The following is an 18706-nucleotide window of genomic DNA, read 5'->3' on the forward strand; positions in this document are numbered from 1 at the left end:
GCTGCTCTTCCCCTAGGCCTGGATGATTGGGGGAAGGTGGGCCCCTCTCTGTCTCCAACCTGCTTCCTTCCCGAGCAAGGCGGGGGCAGGGGCAGATGCCCCTACACACCAGGCAGCGCTCCTGCCCTTTCCTGTCAACCTCCGCTCTGCCTCGGCTACCTGGGCCTGGCAACCCTAAACACCCCCTCCTCTGACAGGGTCAGTTGTGGAAGGTTGGGGGCCCTGGAGGCTACTGAACATCTCCCAGGTATCAGGATCCTGACTCCCTCTCCTAATCCCTCATAGAACAGTCATTCCTCATCCTCAGAGAGCTCAGGAAGCAGTTGGGGAGATGTCCAGTAAACCCCTAAGTAAAACATCTACAGCTATGACAAGCGCCGTGCAGAAAATAGAGTGATATGCTAGTTCCTGGGAGTGCTGTTTAGGTTGGTGGTCAGGGAGGGCCTATCTGGGGAGGCCTTTGAGCATAGACCAGAATGACAAAGAGGTTCCATCCCTGAAGAAAGACGGGGGCGGAAAATCCCAGGTCGAAGGAGCAGCCAGTGCCAAAGCCCCGAGGTGGAACGGGCTCGGCGTGTTCCTGGAACAAGAAGAAAGACGGGGGAGGGGATTTGGCAGCGGCGGGGCGACTGCCCTGGCCCCATTTCCCGGAGGATGATGCCGAGGCCGCCTCCTCCTCCTTATGCGGGCCTCCTGGGAGAGGGACGGGGAGCGATTCCAGGCCACGCGGCCGCCAGATGGCGCGCAAACCTCGTGGGCCCTGGTGGCCGCAGCCACGTGACTCCGGGGACCGCAGCCGCGAGCCAGGGCACGTGCCCTGGGGAGCTCTATGGCGCCACGCGCAGAATGGCCCCGCCGGCCCCTCACCAGCTCGTGGGGGCGGGGCCGCAGCTAGGCCTCATTTTATTTTTCGGACTGGGAGCTACCCCAGCCGGGGACGGATGAGTTGGCGAGGATGAGCGAGTCCGGCTACTTGGGCCGCCCCCGCGAGCCTCCCCGCAAGGCTCAGTCCCCTTTCGCTATCCCCGCACAACCGGGAGCCAGCAGTTTCCATGGGAACTGCAGCCTGGTCTGCGCGCCCAGGAGTAGCTTCCTTCCGGGCACAAGCACAGTTTCCGATCCGACAGGAGCGGGATGGGGAACAAGCCATCGCTCGGGGTCCCCGGGGTCGGGAGCCAGGTCGCCCTGGCAAATCCAAGAAGGGCCAACGGGGGATCCGCATCGCCACCGCCCAGATTGCGCGGGCCATTATGATTGGCCTTCCCTTTCCATCGTCGTGGCAGCGCTGGCTGCTGCTCGCGCTCCCATTGGCTCAATCTCGAAGGTATCTTCCCTCAATTGGTCCTCTTGGGGGCCATTCCTGATTGGTCAAATTAGGCTTTCCTCGCCGGGTTTGATGGCACTCTCGGACAGTCTGGAGCTTAAAAGGGCGTGCACGGACGAGGATAGAGTTTGGATTGCGACTCTCGGGTTTGGGGACCCGGGCTACGCAGCCCGCAGCGCCCTGGACAGGGGCGTCGGACCGCTGTCTGTGGTGCTGAAGCCTCACTCAAAGGCTCCCCTAGTGTTCTAGTGAGAACACCTCCTCGCGCCTGGTGGCCGCCCCGACAAAACCGTGCACTCGCGCCCGCACACCAGAGGAGACTGCGCCACCCTCTATCGCCTGACAGAAAGGCCAGGTCCCGCTTAGCAGAGAGGGAGCGGGACTCCACAGGCGGACCAATCACCAGCCCGGGAAGCCAGGACATTTGCCCGGCAAAACCGTCCACCCGAAGTTTATGGGGTCCGAGATGGCCCGATGGTTTCCTGGGTCTGCAGGGCACCAAAGGAGTTTGCCTGGAACCCTGGGCCCCAAACTTCTTCACTCCCTTTGGAGCAGTGCCCCTGCACTGTGGGATGCCCATTCCCCACCCCCTTTAAACCTAGCCTGCTCAAAATCCACAGGGTCCCAATTCCTTCTGCAGGCTTACTAGGTCCCCAGCCACCCCCACCTTCCTCCCTTGGTCTTGGGACTACATATGGTCCTCCCAAATGTGGGGACCCAGGCATCTGCTCATTGAAGTCTAAGTTCCTCGTCCCTCTGCAGTGCTCTTGGTGGACAGCACCTCCTGAAGGTAGTACAATCGAGCCATCAGTACCTCCTCGCCCCTTTGCTCCTCCAGCTCTGGGTGCTGGACAGAGGGGAACCCTTCCTGTCTTCTGGGCAGAAAGCCCGCCCAAGAAAGGGCGCCAACGCAGGAAGTAGGATCCGTGAGGGCAAAAGGGCCCGAATCTGGCAACCCGAGCCCCCAGGATGTGCCTTCTGGGCGTGCGAAGTCCTGGCCAGCGCGCCCTCTCTTCCACCTGCCGCGCCGTCGGGCGCCGCGAGGAGGCGGGGCTCGGTTGCCGTAGCCAATAAGCGACGCCGGCGCTGGCAGCTGCTGCTATAAAGGGCTGGGGGCGGCGGCGGCGCGGCCCAGAGCGCGGAGCGCGCAGCGCGGGCCGGAGGGAGGGAGGGAGGGCGGGCGAGGGGAGAGGACTGAACACCGGGGACCAGACGGGCCGGGCCGAGGGGCGGCGGCGAAAGGCAGAGCGCAGCGATCTCTGTCGGGAAGCGCAACCTCCTCGGGCCCCGCGGGGCCGCGCAGGGGGCGTTCTCAATCCCGCGCCCGCTCCCTCTTTCCATCCCCTGCCGCCCGCAGGCCACCCCGGGGCCCGGTTATCCGCGCGCGCGTACCCGGGCTCGGGCCCGTCCCCGGCCCTCGAGGGAGTCGCTGCCCTCACCGAGACCTCTGCAGCGGCCGCACCAGAGGCCGCCCGGGCAGGACCCCGGCGTGAGCATCGAGCGCCCCCCAAGGAGTGCACGACCCCCGGAGCCACCCTCAACACGGACCGCGCCCGCCGGGCACACAAGAATGGTCACTGTAGGTATTCCCCTGTCACTGAGAGGGAACCTGGTCGGAGAGGGGTTAGGCACAGGCTCCGAAGAGATGGGAGGGGGGGTAGGACCAGGCCTAGCTAGACCCGGGTGGGGGGGTAGGACCGAGCCTCGGGGCCTGAGAGTGGACAGAGCCGCGCCCAGAGTGCTGGGGGCTCTTAGAGTCTGGCTTGAGAGGCCTTAGGGAATCGAGCTGCGATTCGGGGGACATCCTACGGCGCCCTGGGGGCGGGATTGCCCCCCCTTCAGCAGGCCTGATGGGGGAGGGGACGCCGCGGCGTAGGATGCCTCCTCCATCCAGGCCCGGACCCAGCAGGCCTCCCAGGCAAACGCAGGGCCCCAATCACTGGTGCTGGGCCAGGACAAGGCGGCAAGGAGTCCCCGAGAGCCCCAGGGAAGGGGTGGCGTCGGATCGCGCGCCCTGGGCCTCGACCGCGCCCTGGAGCCGAGCGTCTCGTCCTCAAGCCCGTCGACCTTGCGGCAAGCGGGGAGGGGAGAGGAGGGGGCGCGCCCGGCGGCCCCGCGGGCCCGCCGCCACCGCCGCCGCGTCCCTTTGTTTCTCGGCGCTTCTTCGCGGGCCGTAGCCTCGCGCGGGCGCCTCAGGCTGCGGGGAGGGGGAGGGGAGAAGAGGGCTCGTAGGGGGTGCTCCGCCGCTCCTGGGCCCCCGCCCCCAGGGGATGGGGTAAGGGGCTCAGGCAGGCCCCCTAGGCCAGGTTCAGGTGCCCCACCCCGCCAGAGCTCTGGGCCGCGGGATGACCTTGAGCGCGCCCGCCCGCCCGCGCCACTCGCCCCGCGCTCGGGGCTTTCAGCAGCCACAGAGCTGGTCAGCTCCCGAGCGCCCGGCCACGCCCGGCCACGCCCTTACTAACCACGCCCCTGCCCCGCCCATCTAGGCCCCGCCCCAGGGGCCCCAGGGGCCCTGCCTCTTCCGAGCCCTCGGATTTCCACTGGCAGCCCGGGCGTATCCCGGGGGCGGGGCTGGCCAATTCTAGACCCACCCCAGCTCCACCCCCGCCCCCGCCGCGCGACTCCGCTCCCCGCGCTGCCGAGCGTCCTTTGTCTGGTCCTGGCGCCGGGGCCTCCTTCTTCCGCTCTTTCTGTCTCTCGGGTCTCTGTGTGTGTGTCTCTGTACACTGTGTCTCTTTCTGGATCTCTTTTTCGAGTAGTAACGAGCATGGTGGGTGGGGGGATGCTCAGCACTCCCTCCACGCCTGGGCCTCTCCCCTACTAGACCCTGGGACCCACCCACCTGGCTCTGAGAAAGGCCTGAGAGAGACCACCCTTTTCTGCTGTGTGACCTCAGGGCAGCTCCTTCCCCTCTCTGTGCCTCACGCTGCTCACCCTGATCTAGGAACGTGAGCGAGGCCTCCTGAGGACCCTCAGCACCCCCATAGCAGTCCAGCATACATTGCTCCGATCTGTGCCCGCATTTGAGAAAGGGAAGCTGATGCACAAAGGGGAGAGGGTGTGGTCAGAGGTCACACAAGGGCCGTGAAGCCCTTGGAGTCCTGGTCACTCCAATGGAGAGTACTCAGGCAGAGACCCATCATGGGGACAGGCTGGGAGGAAGTGAGGGGATGAGTTGAGACAGTGAGGGCCCTGCATGGAGGGAGAAGGGCCCAGAAGTAGGAGGCTCACTTAGCACCACGTGGTGGCCCAGCCTTACCATGCATAGCCACTCAATGCCCTATTGTTGCCAGTACCCAGGCATCTGTCACTGTGACTAGGGCCAGGGGGCACAGCTGGGGGCCAAGGGGGTCTGACACAGCAAGTAACCTCAGGTGCGTTCATTGCAAAATCCATATGTCAGATGTTTGTATAATGGTGCAAAAGAGTTGGAGAAAGGGTGAGAGAGAGGGAGGGGGAGAAAGAGAAGCGTTCAGAGGGGAGAGATGGGGACAGAGGAGAAGAGAGAGAAACTGAGGGGAAAAAAGGGAAAGAGAAACAGAAAGAGGGAGAGACCCAGAGGAAGAGCTGGAGAGAGTGGGAGGGGAGGTTCCCTTGCTCCATCTTTGATCTGCCTTCCTCTCCTCTGAATTCACCTCTCTATCCCTGTTCTGGGACAGCCCTCGAAGGTCCCTGTGATCCCTGTGTCATCCCAGGCCACGCATTTGCTGTGGGCTGAGGCAGGGCGGGTGTGGCCTCCACCAATCCGATCCCCATTAGCAGCTCAGCCGGCTCAGCCTGGGAGGAAATGCGACACTGATCCCTCTAAGCTCTGGCACAGATGGGAGGGAGATGGGGTGGTGGTGAGATTAGCGGGCTGGGCCTCAAGATCCCGAGTGGGAACCCCCCAGTCACCTCTTAACCCCACGCAAGTTGAGGACAGCATTTCTGGGGGTGGAGGACCAGTAACCCTGTAGGCTCTAGGGTCATCAGATCAAGGGGTCAAACCCTAACACCATCACTACTACTTCCCTCTGTCATCCTGGGCAAGTCACAGGTCCCAGTTACCCTCAATTTCTCCATCTGAGAAATGGAGATGATCTCCAGCTTTCAGGGTGGTTGTAGAAAGGCAATGAAAACAGCACAGGCTCAGGGCCTGGCACATAGTAGGGCTTCCAAAGCTGGAATCTGATGTGTCCTGAAACAGTGGCTTATGTACTGCTGATTGCTTTTGGGGCTCCCATAATAGACATTATCAACCAATCACAGAATTCTAGCTCGCTGAGCCCAGACAGGAATTCAGACTCCATCTCCCCATACGTGGGGGACCTCTGTGCCATATCTTTAGTAGTGGGGCAGAGACCTAGAGAGGCAATATGAGTGTCAGAGGACACACAGGAGGGTGGAGCCAGCAGCTGGCATATGGTGGCACCTAGTAAATATTTGTTGAGTTGAATGAGCAGACTCGGCCAACAAAGTGGGTTTATTTTTGTTTGTTTGTTTGTTTATTCTTTTTGGTTTATTTATTTATTTATTTATTTTTGGCTGCGCTGGGTCTCCATTGCTGTGCACGGGCTTTCTCTAGTTGCAGCGAGCGGGGGCTGCTCTGCGTTGCAGTGTGCGGGCTTCTCATTGCGGTGGCTTCTCTTGTTGCAGAGCATGGACTCTAGGTGCACAGGCTCAGTAGTTGTGGTGCACGGGCTTCGTTGCTCCGCAGCATGAGGGATCTTCCCAGACCAGGGCTCGAACCTATGTCCCCTGCAATGGCAGGCAGATTCTTAACCACTGTGCCACCAGGGAAGCCCCCAAAGTGGGTTTAAATGTAGTGTTGCCCGGGGCTTGGCATAGAGTGCGTGCTCAGCTTTGCTTTGCTTTGTTATTATTATTATTTTTTTAATTGGCCTTTTCATTGAGAGTGGGCTCTAGAGTCTAAACCCTGGATTGGAATTCTTGGTCCACATTTTACATGCTACCCAAACTTGTACAAATCCCTCCTCCTTCAGTGAGACTCAGTTTTCTCATCTGTTAAATGAAGAAAAGAGTCCCATAACATTCAATTTTGGGAGAACTGCCTGGAAATTTTCACATAAAGAATTTTGGCTGGCACATAGCAGGCCCTCAATACATGGCCATGTGGTTCGTAAAGTATTAATGTTACAAGACCAGGATGCAGATGTGTGGAGGGTGCATTACTGCTATATTTCAGGCGCCTGTGGCAGACATTGCTAAGCAATCCAGTTTGTGTTCCTGGTGAGCCTGGTTGTGGCTTCAGGATAATCCTCCAGGGAATTCTCCTGGTGGTCCAGAGGTTAGGACTCCACACTCTCACTGCCGAGGGCCTGGGTTCAATCCCTGGTCTGGGAACTAAGATCCCATAAGCCACATGGCGTGGCCAAAAATGGAAGAAAAAAAGAAGAAGAAGAAGAAGAAGAATCCTCCAGGCAGCTCCCCAAGACAGCCACTCCCAGCCAAATGGAGCTGCAGGGGAGTTGACCCTCTGTACTATCCTTTAAATAAGAATAAATGACAAGGAAACAGAAGCCCAATGAAGAGCTAAGATTGTCCCTGAAGACATACAGCTATATGGTGGCAGAGCTGCCCTCAATGTATTGGCCAGTCATTAAAAACGGCTCTGAAGTCCAACATATCCAGGTTTGAAATCAATTTCCCCATTTATATCACCCAACGTCTCTGAGTTATTTCCCTGGTACCTGACACGGTAGGTGTCAATGGAGCGGGATGATTATTAACAGCAGCATTATGAGGCAGGGCTTGTCTTGCGGACAAGACAAGCCCGCTTCCACTTCTCATGACTGCCTGTGTCAGACATAGCTAACTGATCCCAGAATGCTTTCCAGCTGCACCCACAATTGGCTTTAGATGGGTCTCTGGTCACTATGCTGGTGATTTGGAGTTTTCAACAAAGTGGAGCAGAGGTCGTAGCATAAAGTGCGTTAAGTAGCATACCTGAGGACACACAGCTGGGAAGCGTTAGAGCCAGCACTAGTCTTGGTTGGCAGTGGAAGTTGGAAATACAGATGCCCAATCAGAAAAGCTCATGCGCAAATCCCTGTTTCACCATTTATGGGCTGCATGATCTTTGGTAATTTTTCAAACATCTCTGAACCTCACTTTCCACATCTGTTGTCTTACTCAGTTCAGGCTGACAAAAATATCATAAACTGGGTAGCTTAAACAACAGACACATATTTCTCATAGCTCTGGAGGCTGAGAAGTCCAAGATCAAGGTGTGGGCTGATTTGGCTCCTGGTGAGGGCCGGCTTCCTGGTTTGTAGACAGCTGTGTTATCACTGTCTTCATATGGTGGAGAGAGGGAGATCATCTCTCTCCCGTCCCTTTTTATAAGGCTCCACCCTCATGACCTAATAAACTTCCAAAGGCCCCACCTCCAAATACCACTGCACTGGAGAGCAGGGTTTCAAGATACGAATTTGGAGGGGCACAAGCATTTAGTCCATAGCGTCTGTTAAGCAGGGGTAATAAAACCCTCCTCCTTTCAGAGTGGTGAAAAAGAAAAGAAACATTGCCTGTAGAGGGCCTTGCACTGTGCCTGGCACATAGTATGCACAATATTTGGGAACAATTATGGTATTGAATTTTGGGGCAGGGATGGCTGAGATGATGTGTACCTGCTGGCTCTTTCTAATTCTGTGGCCACAACAGATATTGCTAATCAATCACAGTCATCTTTCCTGCTGAAACTGAATATAGCTTTAAATCCTTCTTAATTCATCCGTCTAGGAAGACTCTACCAATCTATTTGGGTTTCTAGGTAAGGGCAACCTATTCACCAACTCTGACATAGGAGAAGACCTAAGGAAATGCTGGCTACTTTCCCTTCCCATGCCCATGACAGACAATACCAATCAATCCCAGCACTCTTTCGTTCTGAGCCCAGATATGGCTTTAAAATTCTTCTCTACATGGCCCTTAAGATAGCCATTACTAATTGTTTTGAATTTTCGGCAAGTGAACCAGAGGCCCCAGGAGGATAAGGAACATATCGAAGGACACACAGCGAAGAGTTATCAGAGCTGGTACCTGCCTGGTTGACTGTCATAGAGAATGGTAGAGTGGTCTTCAGGTCTAGACAGGTCTGCATTTGCATTCCAGTGCCACCACTGATATGCTGTGTGACTTCAACAAGTTCCTTAACGTCTCTGAGCCTCAAATTCCTTATTTGTCATAGCATAATAAACTTCTACCTGAGCCTCTGTGTGAATTAAATTTTAAAAAAGCATATATTCCTGAATATAGAGGTTAAAAATCCTAAACAAAGAACCATAAAAAATTTGGCAAATCAAATCAAACAATGTATATAAACAAAACTGCAACATGACCAAGTTTAGTTTAGCTTAGGAAAGTTGACTTAATACTGGAAAATCAATTAATATAATTTATTACATTAACACAGTAAAGCAGACTTCCCTGGTGGTGCAATGGTTAAGAATCCGCCTGCCAATGCAGGGGACACAGGTTTGATCCCTGATCCGGGAAGATCCCACATGCCGTGGAGCAACTAAGCCCGTGCGCCACAACTACTGAGCCTGTGCTCTAGAGTCCGCAAGCCACAACTACTGAGCCCGCGTGCTGCAACTACTGAAGCCGCGCGCCTAGAGCCCGTGCTCCACAACAAGAGAAGCCACCACAATAAGAAGCCCGTGCACCGCAACCAAGAGTAGCCCCTACTCGCCACAACTAGAGAAAGCCGCACACAGCAACGAAGACTGAACGCAGCCATAAATTAATTAATTAATTAATTTTAAAAAATAAAAATAAAAAGGCCTCTTCCCTATCTGTTAAAAAAAATATTGAAGCAAAAAAATCATCTCAATAGATGCAGAAAAAGATATTCAATAAAATTCAATATCCGTTCCTTAAAAAAATATCTTGTTAGGATACTAGGAATAAAATTAAACATTCTTAACTTGATAAAGGCCATCTGCCAAAAAACCTGTAGTAAAGATCATATTTAGCTGTGCAATGTTTAAAGCATTTCCTTTAATGTCAAGAATAAAGAAGCCAATGTCACAATGTATCCCCTGCCATAAGACAAGAAAAATAAATAACAGGTATAGATTGGAGATAAAGAAATAAAACTGTCATTATATTTGCAGGTGTTATTATGATATACATAAAAAACCCAAAATGGCTCAGTGGAAAACCTGTGGGGGTAAATTATGCATGAAGCAAAAGAAATATTAACACATTTGGGATAGGAATTACATTTGGTGGGAAGGGCAAAGTACATGGTCAGGGTTGGGATTATGAGGGCTTCAAAGCTAATAAAAATGTTGTAATTCTTATTCCGAATACAAAGTATTAATTTCATTATTCTAAAAATGCAGATTGGCTTTAGACAAACAGGCAAGCATACGTGCAAATGGGCATACATGGCATTAATATATGGACTTTTTCAGAGTAAAATCACCTGTAAAGTACTTTGCCCAGTGCTCAAGAAGTGGAAGGGACTATAAGAATAATACCTTATCCCCTCTGTATGTTCAAGCCTATGCAGACCTGATTGATCTGTCACCACCAAGCCCCTCCTCACTCCCACTGGTCCCCGGTGTGGGAACTGGGCCGTGAGTGGGTGCGGCCTGTTGTCTCCAGCAGATACTCGGGGCCATGGAGTCTCAGGTGGCGGGGGGCCCGGCTGGCCCGGCCCTGCCCAACGGGCCACTCCTTGGTACAAACGGAGCCAGTGATGACAGCAAGACCAACCTCATCGTCAACTACCTGCCCCAGAACATGACCCAGGATGAGTTCAAGAGTCTCTTCGGCAGCATTGGTGACATTGAGTCCTGCAAGTTGGTTCGGGACAAGATCACAGGTGTGGCTGCTGGCAGGTGGGGGGTGGGGATAGGGGACAGAGGTGGTAGCCTCAGGAGTACAGGTGTGGTGTAGAGACAGGTGTGACCCCAGGTGGGAGGTGATGGGAGCAGGTGGGACCCTGGGGGGTCTGAGCTGTCCTCGGGATATGGTAGTACTCTGGGGGAACAAATAAGGGTGGAATCTTGGTTCTCATAACGTTGAGGGGGGTGGTCAGTCTCTCAGGCCTGGGTCTGGGAGGACACTGGCAGGTCCAGGGAGGTCATCGTCCTGGTCCTGCCTGCAGGGCAGAGCCTCGGCTACGGGTTTGTGAACTACTCTGACCCCAACGATGCAGACAAAGCCATCAACACCCTCAACGGCCTCAAACTGCAGACGAAGACCATCAAGGTCAGCGCCCTCGTTCCCCACTGCCACCCATCCCTGTGACTTCCCATCCTGGCTGTGCCCTTTTCCTCTTTATTACCGCCCACCTGGACTGACCCTTTCATGGCCACCCAGCCCCCCACGACCATACCCTCCCCATACATCCATTCCCCCCACTGCTGCCCATCCTCCCCCATGGCTCATCCCCTAAGGGGTTCAAATCAATCCCCAAAGGCTTTCTGGCTGGGGCCCTGGGGCCAATGGCTCTGCCTCTCTGAACCTCAGTTTCCTCACTTGTCAATGGGGAGATGATCAGCCCCACATTCTCTGGCAACTCAAGGAGTCAGCCAAGCCCTGGAGGTACCCACCCCCTCAGCAGTAGGAGAGAGTGACCAGGGTCTGGTGGGCAGCCCTCTCCTTGCCTTTGTCATGGAAATGGGGGAGAGGTGGGGGCCCATCTGCCATCTGGAGCCTAACTAGGGTCTGGGAGGGTGGGATTAGGGGTGGGCCCTTCCCCCACCTTTGTACAATGCCCCTCCCCCTATGACCTCCCCTCTCAGCAGCTGCAGCTGGGACCCTGCGAGCCCAGGTTCCCAGGGGGCCATGGGGGGGTGCAGGGAATCACCATGGAAACACCCTCTCTAGGTCTGCCTGGGGGTGTCTGGGCTCCGCCCCACAAATCTGCTCCTGAACCCTGGGGGAGGCTGGGCTGGGGAGGACGCCCATCTGGCCCCCAGTTCGCCATGGGAACAGTGGTGCCGGAATCTCTTGCTCTCCCTGGTGTGGAGGCTGACAAGGGCCTGATGGGTCCCTCCATGGCCAAGTAGACCCAGAAGCCCCCAGGTTGTGAGCGTGGACCTAGTGATGAACTGTATGACCCAGAGGGCCACTGTGTGCGTGTGATGTGGCGTGTGTGTGAGGGGTGGGGGGACCCTGAGCTATAAGACATGGTGTTTGTGGGACCCCGTGGCTATGTGAGTGGCTGTTATCACGTGGGTCTGGCTGTTACAGACAAGGGTGTGTCACCTTGTGTCTGTGAGACGTGTTTATTTGACAGGTGCTTTGTGATGCACTGCGACTCCAGCTGTGACCTGGTGGGGCTGCGTGGGTGTGTCTGGCTGTGACAGGGTGTTTGTGTGTTACGGTGAAGTTGTGTGGGTGTGTCTACTTGTGCCCCATTCAGGATGGAACGTGTGTGACATTGAGGGCTTGTGTGGTGGTGTGACAGGTGTGCGGTTCTGTGACTCTTACTGCAATTATCCCAGACCCCCAGAGTCACCGTGAATGTGGTGGTGGCCTTGTGTCACCCTCCTGCTGGTGTAGTCACCATAGCTGTGCAGTGAATACCACAGCGTGGCCCTCTGTGTGTGTGTGTGTGCGTGCGTGTGCATCTGCCTGGGTGGCTGTGGTGTGTGGTTGGTCCTGACTAGGTGTTCCCGCAGATTCTGCCCAAAATAGTTCCAGCCACTCATCGTGTGCCAGGCCCCATCCTAGTGAGGGGGTGTGGGAGGAGCCCATACCCAGGCGAGGGACCTGGGTCAGCCCATGTCATGGAAGGATGGGAAAGGCCCCTGAACACTTACTCTGTGCCTCAGATGACCCCTGACCCCAAAACCCACCCAGGAGCTGAGCCTCCCCCAGCTCCAATCCATCAACAAGTCCTCACCCCTCAAAACTCACAGCCCCATGGGGTAGGGGAGAGTGGAAACCATCAAATACATGGCCATGAGTTTTAATTATTATTACAGAAATAATAGCAGCTGTGGTGTCTGTCTTTTTTCTGGAGGACCCCAGGTGTGCACAGTTGCATCAATTAGAATCCCCCTGCCCCCATCCCATGATCACCCTGACCCCCATCTGCCCTTGGCCCAATTTATTCATTTTGTTCGTTTTTTAATTAGTTATTTCTAATGAAGTAATATGCCCTCACAACTCACCACCCCAAACAAAAGCCAGACCCTTTACAATGACGCCCATCTACCCAGAGGTTAATTTAGAAGAAACAGAAAATAGACATCAGCAGAAATAAGGGGGAATGGAGCTTATCCCACCTCGCCTCCCCCGTCAGCTCTAGGTCACCCTGTTAGCGTTTAGGGGTGGGCCCTCCAGACCATGTTTCCAGGACATTGATAAACACACAATGAGATGGGGTCACACAATACTCGCTGCTCTGTAAATGGACTTTTCTTTCCCCCACTTTACAATACTCACCACTGTTTCGGGGAAATAAATATACACGTCCACCATTTTTTAAACAGCTGCAGAGAGTTTCATTGTTGGGCTGGACCATAATTAATGACATGAACTGAAGGATCGTACTAAAACGTGTCTAATTCACAGCTGAGAGAAGGGCTTTGACAGAGAGTAACAGGGATAAGGGTGGAGGACCAAATTCAGATGGGAAAGGACAGGAAGGATATTTCAACTGAGACCTGGAGAAGAAAAACAAGGAAGAGAGTTGCAAGCACAGGGAACAGCAAGTGCAAAGGCCCTGAGGGTGAAGCACACCTAGTGTGTTTGGGGAATGTGGAGGAGGCCCATGTGCCTGGAATAGAGATGTTGAGGGGGACAGTGGGCAGAGATGAAGGAAGGGGGGTGATGGGGCAGGTCGTGCAGGGCCTTGTGGCCCTGGGAAGCACTTTAACTCAGGAAGGTGGGAGCCATGGAGGGTTTTAAGCAGAGGAGGGATGTGACCTGACTCAGATGCTCACAGGTGCCCCCTGGCTGCTGTGGGGGGAACAGCCTGTGGGGGGCGAGGGTGGAGCAGGGAACCAGGGCAGAGACTGCTGCACTGGTCTGGGTGAGCAATGGTAGAGCAGTGGAAATGGGGAGAAGTGTGTGAATTCTATCCAGATAATGAGGAAGGTGGAGCTGAGAGGATGGATGGTGGTTGGATGCGGGTGTGACAGACAGAGGCATCGAGGACAGCCCGAGGCTGGGGACCTGAGCACCCAGGAGGACAGAACTGTCATTACTGAGTTAGGGCAAGTTGGGGGTGCTGAGTGTGATCCCCCATGAGGCCTCCTCGTGGGGTACCTGAAGGTAGGTGTCACGCAGGTGTGCAGCTCAGGGGCCAGGCCCATGCTGGGCTCGGACATTTGGGAGTTGTCAGGTTTGAGCTGGGCGCTAAAGATCTGAGGGGCCCAGTGTAGTCGGGAAGAGAAGGGGCCAGCATGCCAGGTTCACTTTCCAAGGGAGTGGGACGTGTCAGTGTTGATGGAATATCCAGCCTGAGAACATTAGCTAGAGATGTGAGGGTCCCTGAGGCCCCCAGGGAGACATGTGGCCCCAAGGGTGCAGCTCCTTTGACCTCCTCGGATGACAGGTCCCTCTCACCGCTCTCCGCGGGCAGGGCCACATCCCCTCCCCCAAGCCCTGGTTGACCCCACCCACCACCCATGGTGACTACTCCCGGTATTTGTTGAATAAACGGATGAGGGGTTTCTGTTGCTCAGTGGCGGTTTGAATGTGGCCTCTCCTTCCCCATTTGAAATGGGTCTTGCCCTCACCCCTGTCCGCCCGACCCCCTCCCCCAGGTGTCCTATGCCAGGCCCAGCTCCGCCTCCATCCGGGATGCGAACCTGTACGTCAGCGGGCTCCCCAAGACCATGAGCCAGAAAGAGATGGAGCAGCTCTTCTCCCAGTACGGCCGCATCATCACTTCTCGCATCCTGGTGGACCAGGTCACAGGTCAGGCTGCCGGGGAGAGTGCACGTGTGGGGGGGGGGGGCGCTGGGCTAAGGCACCCAGGTGGGACCAGAGTGGAGAAACCGGAAATAGCAGCGAGGAGGGGGGCGGGGTCACGCAGGAGGGGGCGGGTCCCCATGACGCCCTCGCGTCCCGGCAGGTGTCTCTCGGGGTGTAGGATTCATCCGCTTTGACAAGAGGATCGAGGCCGAGGAGGCTATCAAAGGACTGAACGGGCAGAAGCCGCTGGGTGCGGCCGAGCCCATCACGGTCAAGTTTGCCAACAACCCGAGTCAGAAGACCGGGCAGGCCCTGCTCACTCACCTCTACCAGTCCTCCGCCAGGCGCTACGCAGGCCCACTGCACCATCAGACACAGCGCTTCCGGTGAGCCCCCTGCCGCTCCCTGCCCCCCAGACGTCCCAGACCCCCAGGGCCGGGTGCCCTAGGCTTGCAGGTGCCCTCGCCGAACCCCATTCCTGCAGGGCGGAGAGACACCAGGGCGAAAGGGGAAACGTGGGGGTCTGTCAGGTGCTGAGGCCAGACCCTTGTATACAGCAGGCGCTCAATGTGTGCAGGCCACTAAGAGTGGCATTATTGGCGTCAGTAGTTTTAGAATCACCTGACCAGGCCCAGCTCTGACTGCCAACCCACCCCCTCCCCAACCCCGCCAAGGGCACGTGGCTTCAGCTCCCTGCTGGCCAGGCACCCTTACTTTTTCTGCGCAGCGACCCCGTGAGGACAGAACTTGTCTTGTCCTCATTTTACGGACGGGGCCCCTGAGGCTCAGAGAGGCATTGTCACTTGCCTGGCCCAGGCATTTTGGAGAAGAGATTTCCCTTCTCGGGACCCAAGCCCCGGATTGGGGGGTGGGGGGCAGGCGAGCAGGACTGGGTGGGCGGGAGGGGGAGGACGAGGATGCCAGTGCAGGCTCGGCAGCAGCAGGGCAGGCAAGAGGCGGTGCCCGAGTGACCACGGTTCCGTGCCAGGCGGTGTCCAGCCTGGCGGGGAGCAGGCAGGCGGGGGCAGGGCTGGCACTGCTGGACTGCTGGGTGGGGGCGGGGAGGGCAGGCTGGCTGCCCGGCGTCACAGCCGGGGGTGTGCCCAGAAGCCACCAGTGACCACCCCTTCTGCCTCCACAGGCTGGACAATTTGCTCAACATGGCCTACGGAGTCAAGAGGTAACAGTGCCCCCGCCCCGCTGCCCCCAGCCCCTCGCCGTCCCCCCTTGGACCCTTTTGCCCTTATGGCCCCCCTCCCCCACCTCACCCCCCAGGACCGCCCCTGTCTGGGCATAGTGTGGTCATTAAGAGATCTGGGGGCTCTTGAGCCTACTAAATGCCTGGAAAGTGCTACTACAGAATCTGGACTTGGGGGCTTGTCTGTGGCCTTCTCCACCCCATTGAAAGGCAGGCAGTGTTGCCTGGGTCACAGCTGTGCCCCCACTGGCCACTGTTGATCATCTTTGCTGAGGGTCACAGAATGCCCCCTTCTGCCTCATAGCTGGGGGTGAACCTTGAGGCCCCCCACCCGCTCCATTGTCCACATCCCTGATCCTCTGAAGGTCCCCGCGTTTATAGCATCAAAAGCTATTGAGCACATGCTGAGTGCCAGGAGCTTGGCTCGGGGCTGGGGACCCAGCGTGGCCCGGCCAGACTTGGCCCCTGGTGGAGATGGAATGATACTGAGCACGGTGCTTGGCACGGAGTGCGGGCTCACTCAGTTTAAAAGGCAGTGTCTCTTACGATTATGGTTACTGTTATTACTTATTTCAGTCCACTGGGGAAGGAGACAGATGAACCGTGATCTGAGCTGTGAAGGGGGCAGGAGACGGGGTGATAAGGATCCAGCGGAGACATCACTCAGGAGACAGGGCCAGAGCAGAACTGGAGTTCCTGGCAGCAAGAACGGCTTGTGCAAAGGCCAGGAGGAGGGAGTGAGCCCAGTGATCAAATGAGCGGCTCAGGCCCTCGGGGTCCTGGGGTGCTGAGGAGTAAAGGAGACTCAGGAAAGCAGGGAGCCAATACCCCGTCACTCATTCGTTCACTCCACAAACCCCACCCCCACCCCCCGAGGGCCTACTGGTGCTGGGAGCTGTTCTGGGCAGGGACATCGAGGGAATAGAACCTTGCAGGGAAGATGGAGCCGAGAATAAATACATGATTTAAATAGAAAAAGGCCTGGGGACTTCCCAGGTGGTCCAATGGTTAAGGCTCTGAGCTTCCACTGCGGGTTCGATCCCTGGCCAGGCAACTAAGATCCCACATGCCGCGTGGTGAGGCAAAAAAATACATACATACATACATAGGAAAAGGCCAGAGAGGGCCAGAGGGAGGAGGTGGCCACTTTATGAGTCGAAGGAGGCCACCCCAGGGAAGTGACAGCTGAGCTGAGACCTGAATAACAAGAGGGGGCGCTTAAACGCCTCGCTCGCACCCTGGTTCCAGCGCTGCCCTTCCGGGTGGGCCTCCGCCTGGCAGGATGGCCAGTGGGGCAAAAGGGGCAGCATTGCCAAGGGCGGGATCAGGGTGGTGCCCAAGTCGGGGTGAGGGCAGGAGTTGGGTGGGAAGAGGCGTCAAGGGAAGGGTGGTGGCCAGGTGTGGGGAAGGGGTCAGGGTCAACAGGGCTGAGGACCAGGTAGGTAGGGTCCAAGGTCAGGGAGTCGGGGTGGATAGGGGCTCAGCGCAAGATTGCAGGTGAGGACCTAACGTTCAGGAAGGGTCAGAGGTCAGGACAGGGCTCCAGGTCAGGACGGAGATCGGGGGCTGGTGTATCAGAGTGGCTCAGAGTCTGGGGCTTAAGGCGGGGTCACAGATGGAGGTCACGGGGCCAAGGCAGGGGTCACATAGTCCCGAGGTCTCCGCACGGTCAGAGGTCATGACAGGGTCAGGGGGCATGCCGGGGGTAAGGGCAGAGCCCGCGTGACCCCCAAAGTAGTCCCCTGTCGCTCATCGCCAGGTTCTCACCCATCGCCATCGACGGCATGAGCGGCCTCGCGGGCGTGGGCCTGTCGGGGGGCGCGGCGGGCGCTGGCTGGTGCATCTTCGTGTACAACCTGTCTCCGGAGGCGGATGAGAGTGTGCTGTGGCAGCTGTTCGGGCCCTTCGGGGCAGTCACCAATGTCAAGGTCATCCGCGACTTTACCACCAACAAGTGCAAGGGCTTTGGCTTCGTCACCATGACCAACTATGACGAGGCGGCCATGGCCATCGCCAGCCTCAACGGCTACCGCCTGGGCGAGCGCGTGCTGCAGGTGTCCTTCAAGACCAGCAAACAGCACAAGGCCTGAGCCACCGCCGCCCTCCCCACCCTTCCCGGGCAGCAGAGAGAGAGAGAGAGAGAGAGAGAGAGATTGAGAGAGAGAGAGAGAGAGAGAGAGAGACAGGGGCCCGAGAGAGACAGCGCAGGCAGACCACGGACGGCACGAGGGCCCCGTGTCCCTGCAGAAGCCACAGGGTGAGCACTCGGTGGGAGGGTCTGCAGGGAATGGGAGGGCTCCTGGGGGTCCCCCACCCCGTCCTCCTGCCCCTCCCCCCCAGGCTGGGCTGTTCACTCTCTCGTCTTGGTTTTGTTCATGGTGAAGGTTTTTGTTTCCTTTTTCGGCTAAAGTGAAAGCAGAGATGTGCCCCCAGCCCACCCTCAACCACCCTCCGTGGATGGCTTGGGGAAGGGGTGCTGGGGGTGCCCTCCCAGGCCCCCTTGCCCAGGCCTCCCCAACACCTAGGTGAGCCTGAGAGGGGGGAACAGGTTTAAAAATCCCCAAAAAAGCGAAACGTGAGAGGGGTGTGGGCATCCCTGGCCCAGAGCCCCTTGGAGGAATGTGAGGAGCAGGGGGAGGGGCTGGAAACAGAAACACAATGAAAAAAAGGGGGGGGTGGGAGGGGAAGAAAAACTCTATTTTTGTAAAAAGGGAAAAAAGACCTCGTGGAGAATTTTTACTGGGGATTCTTGAACTTGAAAAAAAAAAAAACACAAAAAAAGACAAAAAAAAAAAAAGAAAATATTTTGGCAGGTTATGTTTACCAACTGGGGCAGGAACAGGGAGCAGGGCTTAGGAGCTGAGGGTCCACGGGGCCACACAGAGAAACACAGCCACGCAAAGACACACAGGGACACACACACACACACACATACACACACCCCAGGGATACACAGCAGCACAGACGGACCCAGAGACACGCCTCAGGAACTCCCTGGCCCAAGTCAGACACGTAGACAAACACATGTATAAACAACAGAAGACTGACGTATGGGGCTATGTAAATGTGGCCATGGTGGATGTGGGCAAATGCGGCCACAGGCAGATGTGGACAGTGGTGAATGTGGCCGGGGACAAATGTGGACACGTGCACACGTGGACATGGGAACATTTCCACACGTGCATGTGGCCACATGGAAGTGGAGACAGTTACATTTGGACACACAAATCTAGACACCCAGTCATGGAGAAACATAGTCACAATACCCAGAGACACACAGACATGCCCACAGCATCCCT

At 56.6% G+C, this 18706-nt stretch overlaps 1 protein-coding gene across 2 annotated transcripts; it reads left to right on the forward strand.

Moving 5' to 3' along the window:
* Positions 1–9943: 9943 nt before the first annotated feature.
* ELAVL3 (ELAV like RNA binding protein 3) lies at positions 9944–17497 on the forward strand. Of its 2 annotated transcripts, none has more exons than XM_068534846.1 (6): positions 9944–10157; positions 10443–10546; positions 14059–14212; positions 14370–14595; positions 15351–15389; positions 17146–17497. In XM_068534846.1, the coding sequence occupies exons 1-6, from the start codon at positions 9953–9955 to the stop codon at positions 17495–17497; spliced, it is 1080 nt and encodes a 359-aa protein (XP_068390947.1). In that variant the 5' UTR covers positions 9944–9952. The 2 variants fall into 2 exon arrangements, with proteins under 2 accessions (XP_068390947.1, XP_068390948.1); XM_068534847.1 differs by having other exon boundaries at positions 17167–17497.
* Positions 17498–18706: the final 1209 nt, after the last annotated feature.

The sequence above is a fragment of the Eschrichtius robustus genome, chromosome 2 (assembly GCF_028021215.1).
Source record: "Eschrichtius robustus isolate mEscRob2 chromosome 2, mEscRob2.pri, whole genome shotgun sequence".
In the NCBI taxonomy this organism is placed as follows: Eukaryota; Metazoa; Chordata; class Mammalia; order Artiodactyla; family Eschrichtiidae; genus Eschrichtius; species Eschrichtius robustus.

What these genes read in the sequence shown, in the direction of transcription:
- ELAVL3 (XM_068534846.1), top strand. Translation starts at nt 9,953, where the DNA reads ATGGAGTCTCAGGTGGCGGGGGGCCCGGCTGGCCCGGCCCTGCCCAAC. An exon ending in TGCAGACGAAGACCATCAAG is followed by an intron (nt 10,547 to 14,058) that starts GTCAGCGCCCTC and finishes CCCCTCCCCCAG; the next exon opens with GTGTCCTATGCCAGGCCCAG. An exon ending in ATGGCCTACGGAGTCAAGAG is followed by an intron (nt 15,390 to 17,145) that starts GTAACAGTGCCC and finishes CCCCCAAAGTAG; the next exon opens with TCCCCTGTCGCTCATCGCCA.